The following is a 16,798-nucleotide window of genomic DNA, read 5'->3' on the forward strand; positions in this document are numbered from 1 at the left end:
GAAAGTTGAGCTGAAATTGAGAATTGAACTTTGAGCAGCCCCTTGTTTTGGACAAGACAGTAAACAAATGGATGTTTGTTTATGAGAACTGGCCTGGAAAGATATTGTAGTTAGTTAGTTATAATTAACATTGCAGATCTTTCAGCTCCAGGATGTGTTACGCTCAAGGGCCCAGCAGCTGGTTGGATGTTGCATTGGTCGATCAAGGGGAGGTTAGAGCTAATCAGCCAACACACAGCTTGTGGAAAAATGAGAGAGAAGCCAGAAGCTGAACTGGGCTATGTGCTTGGAAACTGCTGGACTAGAAAAATGTGTTTGAGTTTTACTCTCTAGTTTTATATTCAGTTAAAGAATTATTGAATATTTTGAGAAAAGAATCCCAGTTTGTAAGAAAGAAGTGACGATGTGTTGGAGCCTGCAGGAAGCTGTTTGCATTGGCTGCTGTCTTCAGAATTTAAGCAAAATACAATCCCATGTGCCTGTAATACAACCCATCAGTCAAGGAATTTCCTAAAGGCTTTGTACTCTTTGTAGAAATAGTTAGCAAACTGGCTTGTTACAACTTCTTACTTTCTAGTTTATCCTTTAACTGGGTATGTGGGGGTGTGTGTGGGTGTGTCAATCAAAGAAGAGTAGCTTTAACTCATGAATACTAGTTAATTACCTTATTAGTTAGCTTTGCTCGACTAAAGTTACAATGTTAATAATTCGTTAATTTCTGTCTAAGTCATAAATTTAGTGTCTGTAATTGGCTGTTCTTAAACTTTGAGGATCGTCAGCTGTGTTGTGAATTCAGTATCAGTGAGTCTCATTTGGGCAGGCTAGCTATCCCTTTGTCTGAACAGTACTATTCTAGATTCATCGAATTAACAGGATATAAATCTCACAGCTGACATGCTGGGAGTTGAACTCACATTTCCATAACATGAGCAAGGGCACATTACCACATTCATTATGCTATCATTTCTCATTGTCAAGGCTGGAGGTAAGAAAGCCATGCGTGAGGGTTTCAGCAGTCAGAGCACTGGGCTATGGGTGGATGTGGGCAAATGCAATGGAGGTAGGTTGTTTCAGTGATGGCGTTTTGAACGTAATTTCAGATATCCTGACCAAGATTTGTCCAGGAACCAACATCCAAAACCGGACCAATTGGTCATTGGCAACATTGCAGTGGACAAATCAGTTCCCATTAGATACTTTATTGGGGTGTGAAGCCTTCTGAGACAATAGAGGTGCTGAAAGGTACCCTAGAAATGGGAGTCTTCCCTTTGATAAAGAATGCATTAAAAAATATGATCAAAGTGTGCTGGAGTGGTTGGCTGATGAGGGAAATGTAGCTAAGCGAGGTGTTCATAGAATGAAACAGTGAAACACAACCCTAACTCTAACTTCAATGTTTCAAGTGAAGAAACGCTTAGGTCCATTGTGAGGTCTGGTGGAAAGAGCTGTAATGTCTGCTTTCCCTTCAACTGCACAACATTGACTTCCTTACTTTTGTTTTGTCCCTTTCTGTGCATCCCAGGGAGAGCCGCCGGAGATGCTGCCAGTGTAGACAGACCAGCTCTGGGCATTCCGACATGAACCGACCAGAGGAGGCGCTGGAGACGGACGAGGAACCGGGGAGTGAGGACGTTAACGAGGCAGTGGAGGCTGATCTCCAGCACTCTGAGGAGGAGGAGGAGGAGGCTGGTCGCCGCGGCAACAGCAAGCGAGGAGGACGGGCACGGCTGGCGGATGAGGAGGGCACCCTGGCCAGGTCTGCCAGCACTGAAAGCGGCTTCCACAACCACACGGACAGAGCCGAAGGCGACGTCATCTGCACGCACGGCGACCCCTACGGGTCCCGGGAGAGGTTGCAGGACAACGGAGAGGAGGACGAGCGTTCCTACGCCGTGCACTGCCGGCCGGAGGCGGAGGAGTACACGGAGAACGCCGAGTCGGAGCACGTGGAAGCTGCTGACAGCCGGACTCTCCCAAGCGTCCTGCACTTTGACATGGTGGACCGTGAAGGGCTTCTGGGCTCGGCCTACTCGGGGTACGTTTACAGCCACCACCCATTCCACCGTGGCGAAGACCAACAGTACGCCGAGCCCTACGACGACTATGCGGCACAGGAGCACGTTTATGAGGAAATCGGCGAGGCGCCCGAACTGGACGGCGGGGAAACCCTCCGGCTGTACGAGCAAGAGAGGGAGGAGGCTGAGCACTACCGCAAGGAAGCCCTGGGGGCCAGGCTGCATCATTACGACGAACGATCGGACAACGAGTCGGACAGCCCTGAGAAGGAGGCCGAGTTTGCTCCCTACCCTCGAATGGATAGCTACGAGCAAGAGGAGGACATTGACCAGATCGTGGCGGAAGTGAAGCAGAGCATGAGTTCCCAAAGCCTCGACCGGGGCTGTGAGGAAATGCCAGAAGCTGAACAGAACTCAGGCAGTGGGCAGGAGGCCGACGATGTCATGTCTGCGCTGAACTCCCGGTCTGTGTCTTCCACAGGCCTGGGAGAGCCTCTGAGGCATACCAGAGAACAAAGGGATGCCATTTCTTTAGCTATTAAGGACATCAAGGAAGCAATTGAAGAAGTAAAAACCAGAACCGTCCGATCACCTTACACTCCAGATGAGCCAGCAGAGCCCATCTGGGTTATGCGACAAGATATTAGCCCGACAGCAGAATGTGAGAACCAACTGGTGATGGAAGGAGACGTAAGTACCTGAAATCTCTGTGAAGGTTTTAGTTTGTCAACACTCCTTGAAGTACTTTGAATCTGGTTGTGCAACAAGTTGTAGTACCTGAAATAAAATTAGAAACTGCTGGATAATCTCTGGTTTCTGAAGAAGGGTCACTGGACCTGAAACATTAACTCTGATTGATCTCCACAGACTTGCTGAGATTTTCCAGGAGTTTCTGTTTTTGTTTCAGATTTCCAGCATACGTAGTCCTTTCTGGGTTTTTTTTTTTGTCAAGGTGTAGTACCGATGAGTTTTGGTAAACTGTGCCACATTTACCTTATTTGGTATTCTCGTGATGACAATGAGACAAATCCTGAAGGGTAAAAATTTACTCACTATGAGTAAAAAGGGTCACTGGGCTCAGTTGGCCATTTAAAAAAATTGAGCACCAAGTCTTGCCCCTCAGTCTCCTCCTTTTGTCAGAAACCCCAGAGAGCAAGATACACCTCAGAGGGATCTAGGGAGGGGCTTCCAGGGCCTCAGAAGTCAGGCGGAGTATATTTGGGTAAAACAATTAAAACTGAGGCTGTGTTGGAGAGCAGAGAGAACCTGGAAGATGATGGGTCTGGAGGGGGTAGAGAGATATAGGGAATGGTGAGACCAGGAAGGTATTTGAATAATTGAATGATGCTGTTAAAATGGAACTGTTGCTAGGCTGTGAGCGACCGAAGATCAGCAAGTACAAGGGAGGTGGATGAGCAGATGTGATGCAAGTCAGGACAAATGGCAACCACATTACCCACAACAGAATCCCACAAACAACAGAGAGACTTCCATCTGCAGTGAGAGTAAGCTCAGAGTTCAAATTCAGACTGGTGTTTCTGGATACACTTGTGTTTAAAATGTGACAATTGAAAATATTAAAAGTTGCATGCAAAGCACTGCTAAGGTCAATGGCAATATACCATTGAGCCAGCTGTAATCCACTGGGGAGCACTGTCACCTCGGAGCCAGAATGTTGCTTCCTCTTCAGAGATTCAAGGATAAACCTAACTGAGGGGCAGCTGCAGTGCTGAGGCAGCCCCATTATAGGTAAGACATTTAACTGCCCTCCCAGATGGGTGTAAAACATCCTATGACCACTACTTCAAAGAAAAACAAGGCGATCAATCTCCCAGGTATCCGAGTCAACCTTCGATCACCATTCATAAAACAGATCAGAATTAAAATTAGCTTTATTGTCACATGCACTCAAATGAGTACGGTGAAAAGTATACAAGTTGCCATTTAGAGTGTCAACTTAGGTACAAAGGTACCTAGGTACAACTTCTTCAGTTACAAGGTCTTAGAAAATGGAGAAATAAAGAGTCCAGCATTGCAGACATAAAGGTTCAGAACAGCAGGCTTCCAACCCAGAGCACGCTGGCATCAAGCCTCCAGTCTACACTAGGCCGGGCTTCACCTTGAGGTCCTCCAGGTTGAGAAATCACTGTGGAATCACCTGAAGACTGGGAGACCACAGTGAGGCCATGCCAGGCCAAGAGATCGCCATGCTGGGCTGAGACGATGCCACACCTGGAGGCTGTCGGGGAGGGTCCGCTACACCAAGCCGGATCATTATCACACTGTATTTTGTGGGCTAGTGTTGTGTGCAACATGACTGCCGTGTTTTCTTCATTACACCAGTGGTTGCTACAGTTCCAAAGTACTTTCTTGGCTGTAAAGCCATCATTGGTGCTACATAAATGCAATTTATTCCTTTTGGGGTAAAGCAGGCAGGATAAACCAGACATTGGCTAGTTAGCTGACACTTCTGGATTTTGTATGGCAAAAGTGTACTCTGGATGAAAGCAGCCTTTATTTTTGACCTCAAATGCAAAAGTGCACAGGGCTAATCCACCAACCAGAGCACCGTCAATGAAAGTTCAGATGAAGATTGAACAAATCTTGGTGAGGCTAACCTGGAGGTGGCACTATAGTGCAGTATATCCTAGCAAGGTCCTATAGGTGAGTGACTGGCTTGAATTATAGCTATCGTTAATGAATTAATTCCTGCTCATGTCCTGCAGGCATTGTATTTGGAAGGACTGACATAAATGCTGTCAGCGAGAGATGAATGCAAGATGAGGTTTAGGCTCAGGATAATATTTTACAAAACGAGTGAATGAATATTAAAATTTAGACACGGGTGATTAAAATTTATAGGCTTTATTAATTTGAAGTACTGTTGAGCGCAGTCACGTTTTAAAACTCGTGGATAAGAATTCTTATCCTAAATTTTATGCAAAAGCTCAGCTTTTGGAATGGTCTGCTGACCTCAGTGATGTACAAAAATACTGACACCAACTGTATTACAGGAAGAAATTGATGTTGTAAAGAACATAAGGAGGAGATCAAATCTGTGACCGTAGTTATTGACTTCTCTGCTAATGGAATTGGGTCCTTCCTATCCACTCTATCTAGACCTTGTATAACTTTCACCACCTTTAGAAAATCCCCCAAAGACCCTCTGTCCCACTGAAAACAGTCACAGGCATTGTGTTTCCTCATAGCTAACATTCTTACTTCCTGATAAATAGATGAATCCCCTGGACCTGATTAACTATATCCCACGACATTGTGGGAAGCTAGGGAAGAGATTGCTGGGTGTCTAGTGGAGATATTTATCTCATGGACATCCATACATGAGGTTTTGGAAGGCTGGATGGTCACTAATGTTGTGTCATTAGTTAAGAAAGGCTGCAAGAAAAAACCAGGGAACAAAAAACTGGTGAGCCTGACCTCAGTGCTGGGTAAGTTGTTGGAAAGGATTCTGAGAGACAGGATCCACATTCAGTTGGAAAGGCAAGAACTGATTAGGGATAGCCAGCATGGCTTTGTGCATGGGAAATCCTGTCACACAAACAGGAAGATGATGATAAATGAAGGCAAAGCGATAAACGTTTCTACATGGACGTTAGCAAGGCCTTTGACAAGGTTCTGCGTAGTAGAGTGGTTAGCAAGATTAGATCACATAGAATCCAGGGAGAGCTAGCCAATTGGATGCATAATTGGCTTGATTGTAGGAGACAGAGTGGTGGTAGAGGGTTGTTATGCAGACTGGAGGCCTGTGAACAGGGGTGTGCCGCAAGGATCAGTTCATTATTATATAAATGATTTGGATGAGAACAGAGGAGGCATAGTTAGTAAGTTTGTGGATGATGCCAAAATTGGCAGTATAATGGACAGTGAAGATGGTTATCTAAGAGTTCACTGGGATCTTATCAACTGGGCCAGTGGCTGAGAATGGCAGATGGAATTTAATCCAGATAAATTCAAGGTGTTGCATTTTGTTAAGACAAACCAGGGCAGGACTTGCTGAGTTAATGGTAGGGCCCTAGGCATGTTGGGATACAGAGAGTCCTAAGGGTGCAGTTACATAGTCTCTTGAAAGTGATGTCACTGGTGGACAGGGTGGTGAAGAAGGATTTGGCACACTTGTCTTCATTGGTCAGAACACTGAGTACAGGAGTTAAAATGTCATGTTACAGCTGTACAAGACATTGGTAAGGCCACATTTGGGGTACTGTATACAGTTCTAGTCACCTTGCTATGGAAGCATGTTATTAAATTGGAAAGAGTGCAAAAAGGTAGTACAGGAGGTTACTGAGATGAGAGGGTTTGAGCCATAAGGAGTGGCGAGATAGGCTGAGATATGTTTTCCTGGAGCATAGGAGGCTGAGGGGTGTATAAAATAATGGGGTCATAGATAAGGTGAATAGCCAGGTCTTTTCCCCAAGGTAGCAGAGTCCAAAACTAGGGTGACGGGAAAGATTTAAAAATACATCTAAGGGGCAACATTTTCAAATAGAGTGATGTGTATATCGAATGAGCTGTTGGAGGAAGTGGTAGAGGCCAGTACAAATACAACACTTAGAGTCACAGAGATGCACAGCACGGAAACAAACCAACTTACCTATGCCAACCAGATATCCTAAATTAATCTAGTCCCACGTCCCAGCACCTGGCCCACATCCGTCCAAACCCTTCCTATTCATATACCCATCCAAATGCCTCTTAAATGTTGCAATTGTACCAGCCTCCATCACTTCCTCTGGCAGCTCATTCCATACATGTACCACCCTCTGTGTGAAAAAGTTGCCCCTTAGGTCCCTTTCATATCTTTCCCCTCTCACCCTAAACCTATGCCCTCTAGTTCTGGGCTCCATCACCCCAGGGAAAAGTCCCCTATCCATGCCATGCCTCTCATAATTTTATACCTCTCTAAGGTCACCCCTCAGTTTCCGAAGCTCCAGGGAAAACAGCCCCAGACTATTCAGCCTCTCCCTATAACTCAAATCCTCCAACCCTGACAATATCCTTGTAAATCTTTTCTGGACCCTTTCAAGTTTCATAACATTCTTCCTGTAGCAGGGAGACCAGAATTGAACACAGTATTCCAAAAGTGGCCTAACCAATGAACTGTAGAGCACAACATGACCTCCCAATCTGTACTCAATGTTCTGTCCAATAAAGGCAAACCTACCAAATGGCTTCTTCACTATCCTATCTACCTGTGACTTCATTTTCAAGGAACGATGAACCTGCACACCAAGATCTCTTTGTTCAGCAACACTCCCCAGGACCTTACCAGTAAGTGTATAAGTCCTGCCCTGATTTGCCATTCCAAAATGCAGCACTTCACATTTATCTAAATTAAACTCCATCTGCCACTCCTCAGCTCATTGGCCCATTTGATCAAGATCTGTTGTGGTTCTGTTTGCCGAGCTGGGAATTTGTGTTGCAGACGTTTTGTCCCCTGTCTAGGTGACATCCTCGGTGCTTGGGAGCCTCCTGTGAAGCGCTTCTGTGATGTTCCCTCCGGCATTGTAGTGGTTTGAATCTGCCGCTTCCGGTTGCTAGTTCCAGCTGTCCGCTGCAGTGGCCGGTATATTGGGTCCAGGTCGATGTGCTTATTGATTGAATCTGTGGATGAGTGCCATGCCTCTAGGAATTCCCTGGCTGTTTCATAATAGTAGTGTTGTCCCAGTCGAACTCATGTTGCTTGTCATCTGCATGTGTGGCTACTATGGATAGCTGGTCGTGTCGTTTCGTGGCTAGCTGGTGTTCATGGATGCGGATCGTTAGCTGTCTTCCTGTTTGTCCGATGTAGTGTTTTGTGCAGTCCTTGCATGGGATTTTGTACACTACATTGGTTTTGCTCATGCTGGGTATTGGGTCCTTCGTTCTAGTGAGTTGTTGTCTGAGAGTGGCTGTTGGTTTGTGTGCTGTTATGAGTCCTAGTGGTCGCAGTAGTCTGGCTGTCAGTTCAAAAATACTCTTGATGTATGGTAGTGTGGCTAGTCCTTTGGGTTGTGGCATGTTCTCATTCCGTTGTCTTTCCCTTAGGCATCTATTGATGAAATTGTGGGGGTATCCGTTTTTGACGAATACATTGTATAGGTGTTCTTCTTTCTCTTTTTGCAGTTCTGGTGCAGTATGTTGTGGCCCTTTTGAATAGTGTCTTGATGCAACTTCTTTTGTGTGTGTTGGGGTGGTTGCTTTCGTAGTTCAGGACTTGGTCTGTGTGTGTGGCCTTCCTGTATACCATTGTGGTGAATTCTCCGTTAGGTGTTCTCCGTTAGGTGTCATCACGTCTAGGAATGGGAGTTGGTTGTCCTTTTCTTCTTCTGTAGTGAATCGGATTCCTGTGAGTGTGGCTTTGATGATCAAGATCTCATTGTACTCTGAGGTAACCTTCACTTTTGTGTGTCGTCTGCAAATTTACGAACCATACCTCCTATGTTCACATCCAAGTAATTTATATAAATGATGAAAAGCAGTGGACCCAGCACCGATCCTTGTGGCACACCAGTGGTCACAGGCCTCCAGTTTGAAAAGCAATGCTCCACCACCACCCTCTGTCTTCTACTTTTGAGCCAGTTCTGTATCCAAATGGCTAGTTCTCCGTGTATTCCATGTGATCTAACCTTGTTAACCAGTCTCCCAAGGAGAACCTTGTTGAACACCTTACCGAAGTTTAAAGAACATTTGAACAGATACGTGGAATAGAAACAGTTTAGAGGGATATGGGTGAAACACAGGGAAATGGGACTAGTTCAGTTTAGGAAACCTGATTGGCATGGACGAGTTGGGCCGAAGGATCAGTCACCATGCTGTATAATTCTGTGACTGTATATAACCCTCTGTAGCCTTTCTAATGTAATCACATTCTTTCTATATTACTGGGAACAGTACAGTGTCCAGTGCTCCAGCTGTGATCTAGCTCATGTATTATACCGTTTGAGCGCATTCTCCCTGCGCTTATCATGCAGGTCTTGTTCATTCGAAGAAAGTGCCTTATATGCCTGTTTGAATTCTATCTCCCTGCTTTGCTACCTCCAGGAATCTCTGGTTATATACTTCAAATTACGTCTGTTGTCTACAATTCTTAATATCCTCCTGTTTCTTGTATATTCTGCAGTTTTGTGTGTCCTCCTCAAATGCATTGCCTCTCGCTCATCCAGACTGAATTCCATTTGCCACTTCTTGGTCCACCTGAGATCTTCCTGTAGTCTTCTCCATTGTCAACCAGAAGACCAATATTTTTTATCAAACTTCTCAATCAGACTCCTACCAATTAAGGGTAAATTATTGACGCCATGAACTGCGAGGGGCCCAGTATGAAGCCCCACAGACACTCTTGTGTTGTGCTAGCTATTAATAAAACATTATGATTTCAGCTTCAGAAGCAGAAACTTTCTAATAAAAGAGTTGCCCTAATTTTGAAGGTTATTGAGGAGCATTTAGACATTGTAGGTGTGAGCTAGACTTCAGGATCCATATTAAGCATCTGTTTTGGCTGATGCTTCATAAATCAGCTTTGCAAAGCCATCTGTTAAGTGAAGAGTAAATCTATTTGGCAAGGGGATAGAGGATTAGCTAATGACTTTTGCCTCAATCTAAAAGAGAACTGGGACATTTTTCTTTGGAGACAGAGTTTTATAAAATTCTTTTCATTTTGAGATATAGGTGTCTCTGCTATTTATTGGTCATTAGTAGATATCCTTGAGAAGTTGGAAGGGTAGGAATTATTTCGGATTTCACTCCTCCCGCATTAGATGTTTAAGTGGAATTCGTAGAACTGAAGTCACCTTGACTGAAAGCCATTGGGCTAATTTGTTTTGTTTGATATTCAGCCGAGAAGTAAGACCCGAGCTTCCACAGTATCGCCAGTGGCACCAGATCAGCCGTTTTTCCGTCTGGCCATACTGTTCAATGAAGACTCGGCTGCACCGTCAGGAGAGCTGCTGAGGGAAGTCAGACCCCCCCCCCCCCCCCCCCCCCCCCCCCCAACCACCGAGCCTCCGATAAGCATGTAAATTTTTTTAAAAGGCATTCAGGGGAAATGTTTATAATTATCAAAAAATCATTCTGGAATAAAACTAAGGGAAGGAGCCTGCAGTGAAGCAAAGACGTTTCCACTTGTCATGAAAGGCATTCAAATAAAGAATTCAAGAAGTAGTGAGCTACTTTGCTTTCCAAGCCTTTAATATTTTACATAGAACGTGGAGCAGACACCAGGGATTCTGCCCAATTGCTCTGATTTTATACTCTACGCTCATCTCTCCACTGCCACTCCCTTTATCTTCCACATTTATCTAGTTTTCCAGTAAACAGAATGTATAGTGTAGTGATAGCCCTGAGCAAAGATTTTGCAACCCAAAGGCATCGTTTACAACCAACGAGCTGCCCCTTGAAGTGCAATCAGCATTGTAATTGAGGGAACTGGGCAGCAATTTGTGCACAGCAAGGTCCCACGAATAGCAATGCTGTAATGACCAGGTAGCCTGTTCTTATGGTGACATTGATTGAAGGATCAATGTTGGCCAAGTACATCACTGGTGAGAGATCTTCCTTGCTCTTAGTTCACCAGAGAGGACCATGGTTCAGTGCCTCATCTGAAAGACAGCACTTCTAACAGTGCGACATTCCTTCAGTTGTGCATTGAGATCCCTGCTTACATATTGTGTGTGTGTCTCTCCAGTGTGACTTGAACCCACAGTGACTAATAGATTGTACTGTTTTATAGATGTCTTTGTCTGTGTGTGTGCATTTTTAGAAACCTATAAAGTTTGTGTTTTTCTTATGCTGGGAATCCAAGAAAGACTGTTGTGTTGAGTATTAAATCTAACTGGAAACTGCTTTCAGTCAGCCAGCTTGTTGCTTACAGTAGAATTGATGACTTCACTTTGCTCCCTGATCTCTTTTGAGTGAGCCACTCACAAATGGGTGGCAGTCTGGGACTCTATAACTTATCTCAGTGTGCTACAGAAAGAAAATTTGAGGCAAGGGTCTAGCTAATGTGTGCCATCTTGTAAGAATTAGTTTCAGTCAGACATTGCAACAGGGTGGATTCTGGCTTAATTGCAATGCCCCGTGTAGTCAAATAGCTTACTTCCATGCATGTAGAAAGAAGAACCTCTTGATTTCAGTGGGCACTTACTGTTTATAGAATCTTGTCTCAACAAGAGTTGAATACTTGAGAAATGTTTTGTTGTAAAACACCCAATGGGACAGGTTCCAAAGAGGAGTTATTGCACTAGAAACATTAACCCAGTTTCTTTCTCCACAGCTGTCAGTCTTTAGACTTTTGTTTAGATAAAATTCCCTACAGTATGTAAACCTGCCATTTGGCCCAACAAATCCACCCCGACCCATTCTCCTACCCTATATTTACACCTAACACAATGGGCAATTTAGCATGGCCAATTCACCTGACCTGCACATCTTTAGATTGTGGGGGGAAACTGGAGCACCTGGAGGAAACCCATGCAGACGCGCGGAGAATGTGCAAACTCCACACAGACAGTCGCCTGAGGCTGGAATCGAACCCATATCAGCACTGTGCTAACCACTGAGCTACCGTCCTGCTGAGTTTCTCCAGCACTTCCTTATTCTTACCCAAAAGGACTGTTCTCTGTAAATTCCTATAGACTTGTGTCAGTCTCAGCTTAATGGGCAGCCCATTAACCTCTGAACCAGAAAATTGTTCAAGTCCGATCCCTGCACTTTAGCACAAAGATTAAGGTGACACAACCAGTGCTGTGCTATCAGAGTTGATGTTTTGGGGTGTGATAGCAACACAGCCTGGGATTCTTTTCACTGGAGTGTAGGAAGTTGAAGGGTGACCTTATTGAAATTTATAAAATCATGAGGGGCATAGTGAGCGACAAGGATATTTTCCCTTGGGTGTTCAAAACTAATGGGCATATTTTTAAGGTGAGAGGAGAAAGATTAATAAGGACATGAGGGGCAAATCTTTTACACACAGAATGGTTCATGTGTGGAATGAACTGCCAGAGAAAGTGGTGGATGTGGGTACTGTTACGTTTAAAAGACATTTAGATAAGAACATGAATATGAAATATTTGCAGGGATATAGGCCAAACGCAGGCAATAATCCCAAACTAGTTTAGTTTGGGATTATCGTTGGCATGGTTGGACTGAAGGGTTTGCTTCCATGCTGTATGATTCTATGACAATGTCCAGTCTACTCTCTAGGTGAGTGTAAGATACCCAAAATCTTTTGAAGAAGTTTCAAGATGACATTTTTAAAGGAGAGTACTGGGTATGGGGGGGGGCGGGGGGCGGCGGGCGGCAGGCGGAGGGGAGGGGAGGGGAGGTATTTATCCCTTAACCAGCATCACCACAACAGATTTTCTTCTTGTTATCACATTGCTGTTTGTGGAGGCCTGTTGTGCAGAGATTGGCTACATTACATCAGTGATTGCCATTAAAATTAGTTGCAAGTCACTTTGGGACGTCCTCATGTCCTTCAGGGCACTATGATATAAGTACAAGGCACCATCCAAACTCAGTTTGAGGGTTCTCAGTTTGAAGCTTAATGGTGCAGGTTGATCAAAAGAATGTTCCAGCGGTCTCGTGGTCAGCCCTAAGTTAACCTAAGCCTCTACTGCGTCTATCCCAACCCAAACTAATCACCCCATGCTCACTGCATCAACTACATTGTGTTATGAGCAAGTTAGGAGAGGTGAACTGACTCCTTTCCTTATCCCATTGTTCTATTAGTGACAGCAGAGATTGAATTTTTAAAAATGAAGGCAATATTGTCAACATACACCTTGGTACCAGAGACAAGGGTTCCACAAACTAACAGGTAAAGAACTAACAAAAAACATGAAAACATAGATAGACCCCTCGAAGCCTGTCAAAAGATATCAAACTCTGCAGTGTTTAATTTAAAAGCATTTTGGCCAAATAGTTGGATTCAGAAAAAAAAATACTTATTCACAGATTGTCCTGCAAATCTCTCTGTTCTGAGGAAGAGTCATACATTAACACTGTTTCTCTCTCCCCAGGTGTTGTCAGATCTGCTGCGTATCTCTTGCATTCCCATTGCAGACACAGTCACAAGCTACTGTCACTGAGGTTACTTCTTGGATTAGTTATAGCTAATTAAAGTCTCTTTTTTTAAGAGAGACAATGTAGATTGTGAGAGGAAACCAGAGCACCCGGAGGAAACCCACACAGACACACCCTTAAATTATAACGATGTAGTCTTCCAGTGAATTGTCACCTCAGGAGTGTTGATGAGAGTGGATTCAGAGAAATAGAAAAAAGACAGAGACTGTTGTCCTGTGGAAGGGCTTCTCTGAACATGCTCACAACCAATAATTTTGTTTCAGGCTCACACACTGGGTCATGTGGCCTCTGGAAACATTGCAGATTCGTTGTCTCCATTCAGGTAGATTGTGTTCTTTGAAAATACAACATTGTTGCTCCAGTGGCCAACTTCTCTGTTTTGAAAAGTGTCCTTTTCTAAAATATCAAGATTTTGTAGTCCGATATAACAAATTAATAACCATGTGGGGTGGCAAGGTGGCTCAGTGGTTAGCACTGCTACCTCACAGCGCTAGGGACCGGGTTTGATTCCTGCCTCGGGCAACTGTCTGTGTGGAGTTTGCATGTTCTCCCTGTGCTGTGCCTGTGTGGGTTTCCTCCGGGTGCTCTGGTTTCCTCTCACAATCCAAAAGGTGTGCAGGTCAGGTGAATTGGCCAGGCTAAGTTGCCCACAGTGCTAGGTGCATTAGACAGGGGCAAATATGGGGGAGGGCAATGGGTCTGGGTGGGTTGCTGTTCGGAGGGTCGGTGTAGATTTGTTGCGCCGAAGGGCCTGTTTCAATAGTGTAGGGTATCTAATGTAATAACCCTTCTTCATAGACTGACTGCCCTTGACATTAGGGCAAAATTTGATTGGGTGTGGCATAAAGGAATCTTAACAGAACTGAATTCTGATCAATCGTAATATAACAAAACAAAATGGAAAATGGGCTAAGTTCTCACCGGTTGTAGTCGTACCTAGTGCAACGGAAGACAGTTGTGGTTGTTGGAGGTCAGTCATCTCAGCTCCAGGAAAACTCCTAAGTCTAGTGTCTTAGCTGCCTCCTCAATGGTCTCCCCTCCATCATGAGGTTAGAAATGAGGATGTTTGCTGATGATTAAACAGTGTTCAGCATCAATCATGACTCCTAAGATACTGAAGCAGCCCACGTCCAAATGCAACAAGACCTCAGCAACATTCAGACTTGCATTGATAAGTGGCATGCAATATTCAGTATCAGGCAATGACCATCTCACAAGATAGAGTCCAACAATTGCCTGTTGACATTCAATGGCATTACCATTACTGAATTGCTCTCTATCAATTTCCTGGTGGATACTAATGACCAGAAGCTGAACTGGTCAAGCCTTATTAATATAGTGGCTGCAAGTTTATGTCAGTGGCTGGGAATTCTCTGCTGAGTAACTCATTTTCTGAACACGGCCCACCTCAAAACCTGTCTACCATCTACAAGGCACAAGTGCAATGGAATACTTTCTATTTGCCTAGCTAGGTACAGTTCCAGCAAGACACAAAGTGCTCAACACCATCCAGGTCAAATCATCCTATCTCACGTCTTCAACAGTCACTCCTATCATACCACAAGATGCACTGCAGTAACTCACTAAAGCTCCTCCAAAAGCACATTCAAAACTTGCAGCCTGCACCATCTAGAAGGACAAGGGTAGCAGTTACATGGTTAAACCACCTCCTGCAAATTCCCCTCCAAACCATCCTGTCCTGGAGATATATTCCTGTTCTTTAATTGTCATAGGGTCAAAATCCTGGAATATCCTCTCTAACAGTGAGTGAGTACCCCTGGTTGAAGGAAATGGTTCACTATCACCTTCTTTAGGTCACTTTCAAATAGACAGTAAATAATGGTGTAGTCATCAATGCCTACATCCCATCAATGAATACAAAACAACTTGATTCCCAATCTGGCATAACCTTGGTGTCAGAATTGTTCAGATCCCAATATGGCTTTATCCCTTGCTATAATTGTAACCTCCTTAGACCTAAACCCACCCCCATTGGTGGTCATGCCTATAGCTGTTCAGTAAGGATCTGAAAGAGTTAATGATTGATTAACTGCAATCTGGACCTTTTACAGTGGTGATGTCATGAAGGTTTGATGGGAAGCTTAAACTAGGACCGTGAAAGAGACAAACTGAAGAGTGAACCCTCCCAATGGGGTTGTCATAGTGATGTTGAACCTATTCTTATAACGAATAAATAATTACAATGCACCAAGTTACATCTTGACTATTGCTGAAAAAAGACTTCTTTTTGTCTTGCACCCACTGAAGCAATTCACAAACATACCAATCAGATGAAAACCAACTATTGGACTTTATCACAGGAGAGTACTGATTGGTAATCAAGTTGACTCTGACTGATAGAGGTATTGCCATGGAGAATGTAGCAGTTAATGATGATTGACTGTTAACTATCAGGCTTTGTTTAGATTTTAAACCAGGCAGATTGACTGATTGGTCAGAGCATGGCTGTCCTCTGTTTTGTTGAGTTGTAATAGGCACAGTGCAAGTACAGACTCTTTCTGTCTGCAAAAAATCAATAATTTGAAAGGTAACCACACATGAGCCAAACTGAGAAACCTAAATTGGTTCTCAGCGTAGTTCTTCTCGCATGTGTGATTATATAGCAAGTGTTGTCCACCTTTGCAGAGTCACCTCTGATGTTGCATACATGTGTTGCGAGTTCTACAAACATGGGCTGGTTAGTGCCTTAATTGTTGTTAACCGTCAAAGGCATGTGCTGTTTGATATGATTTGCCAGTTTTTTTGGGATGTGTGGACTAGGTAACAGGCAGGTAAAAACAATAACTGCAGATGCTGGAAAGCAAATACTGGATTAGTGGTGCTGGAAGAGCACAGCAGTTCAGGCAGCATCCAACGAGCAGCGAAATCGACGTTTCAGGTGGCTTTTGCCCGAAACGTCGATTTCGCTGCTCGTTGGATGCTGCCTGAACTGCTGTGCTCTTCCAGCACCACTAATCCAGTAGTAGGTAACAGGCATCACACCAGCAATGAAATTCATACACCACAGCTTCGCCTGCTGTTCAGAGCATTTCCCTTTTCAGGGTAATTAGGTAGACTAGGCAAGGTTGAGGACCAAAAGTGACTGCTTTTAAGGCCTCTCTTGATTTTGCTCAGTATATAGTGAGAAAGGAGCTGATCAGGGCGGCTGCTAGCTTACAAGATGACTTTGAAGCATTCCTGTTTGAGCATCAAGTTTGCCCAGTGTACAGATGGCTCAGGTAAAAACAATAACTGCAGATGCTGGAAACCAAATACTGGATTAGTGGTGCTGGAAGAGCACAGCAGTTCAGGCAGCATCCAACGAGCAACGAAATCGACGTTTCGGGCAAAGCCCATTCATCAGGAATAAAGGCAAATGGGAATTGTTCGGTTTAGGAAACTGGGTCAGCATGGACAAGTTGGGCTGAAGGGTCTGTTTCCATGCTGTATGCCTTTAAGACTCTATGACAGAACGATACCTAACCTTCTCCTCCTTGCATATCTCTGCCATGTAGATCATACATTTGAATCTGCAGCTGATGGGCCACAGGCTCACTGCCTTTATCCCTGATGAAGGGCTTTTGCCCGAAACGTCGATTTCGCTGCTCGTTGGATGCTGCCTGGACTGCTGTGCTCTTCCAGCACCACTAATCCAGTACAGACGGCTCAGGCCCTATTCATAAAGTTGCCAATAAAGACAC

General features: G+C 44.3%; 1 protein-coding gene across 10 annotated transcripts in view; it reads left to right on the forward strand.

Annotated features, from left to right (window-relative positions):
- The window catches only part of LOC140489122 (amyloid-beta A4 precursor protein-binding family A member 1-like), a 204,308-nt gene that overhangs the window by 109,479 nt on the left and 78,031 nt on the right, over positions 1–16,798 (forward strand). For all 10 annotated transcript variants that reach the window (XM_072588360.1, XM_072588373.1, XM_072588372.1 and 7 more), the window contains exon 2: positions 1,523–2,705. In XM_072588360.1, coding sequence (XP_072444461.1) covers positions 1,578–2,705 — 1,128 coding nt within the window. In that variant the 5' untranslated portion in view covers positions 1,523–1,577. The remainder of the gene's footprint in view (positions 1–1,522; positions 2,706–16,798) is intronic.

Source organism: Chiloscyllium punctatum, chromosome 2 (assembly GCF_047496795.1).
Source record: "Chiloscyllium punctatum isolate Juve2018m chromosome 2, sChiPun1.3, whole genome shotgun sequence".
NCBI classification, from domain to species: Eukaryota; Metazoa; Chordata; class Chondrichthyes; order Orectolobiformes; family Hemiscylliidae; genus Chiloscyllium; species Chiloscyllium punctatum.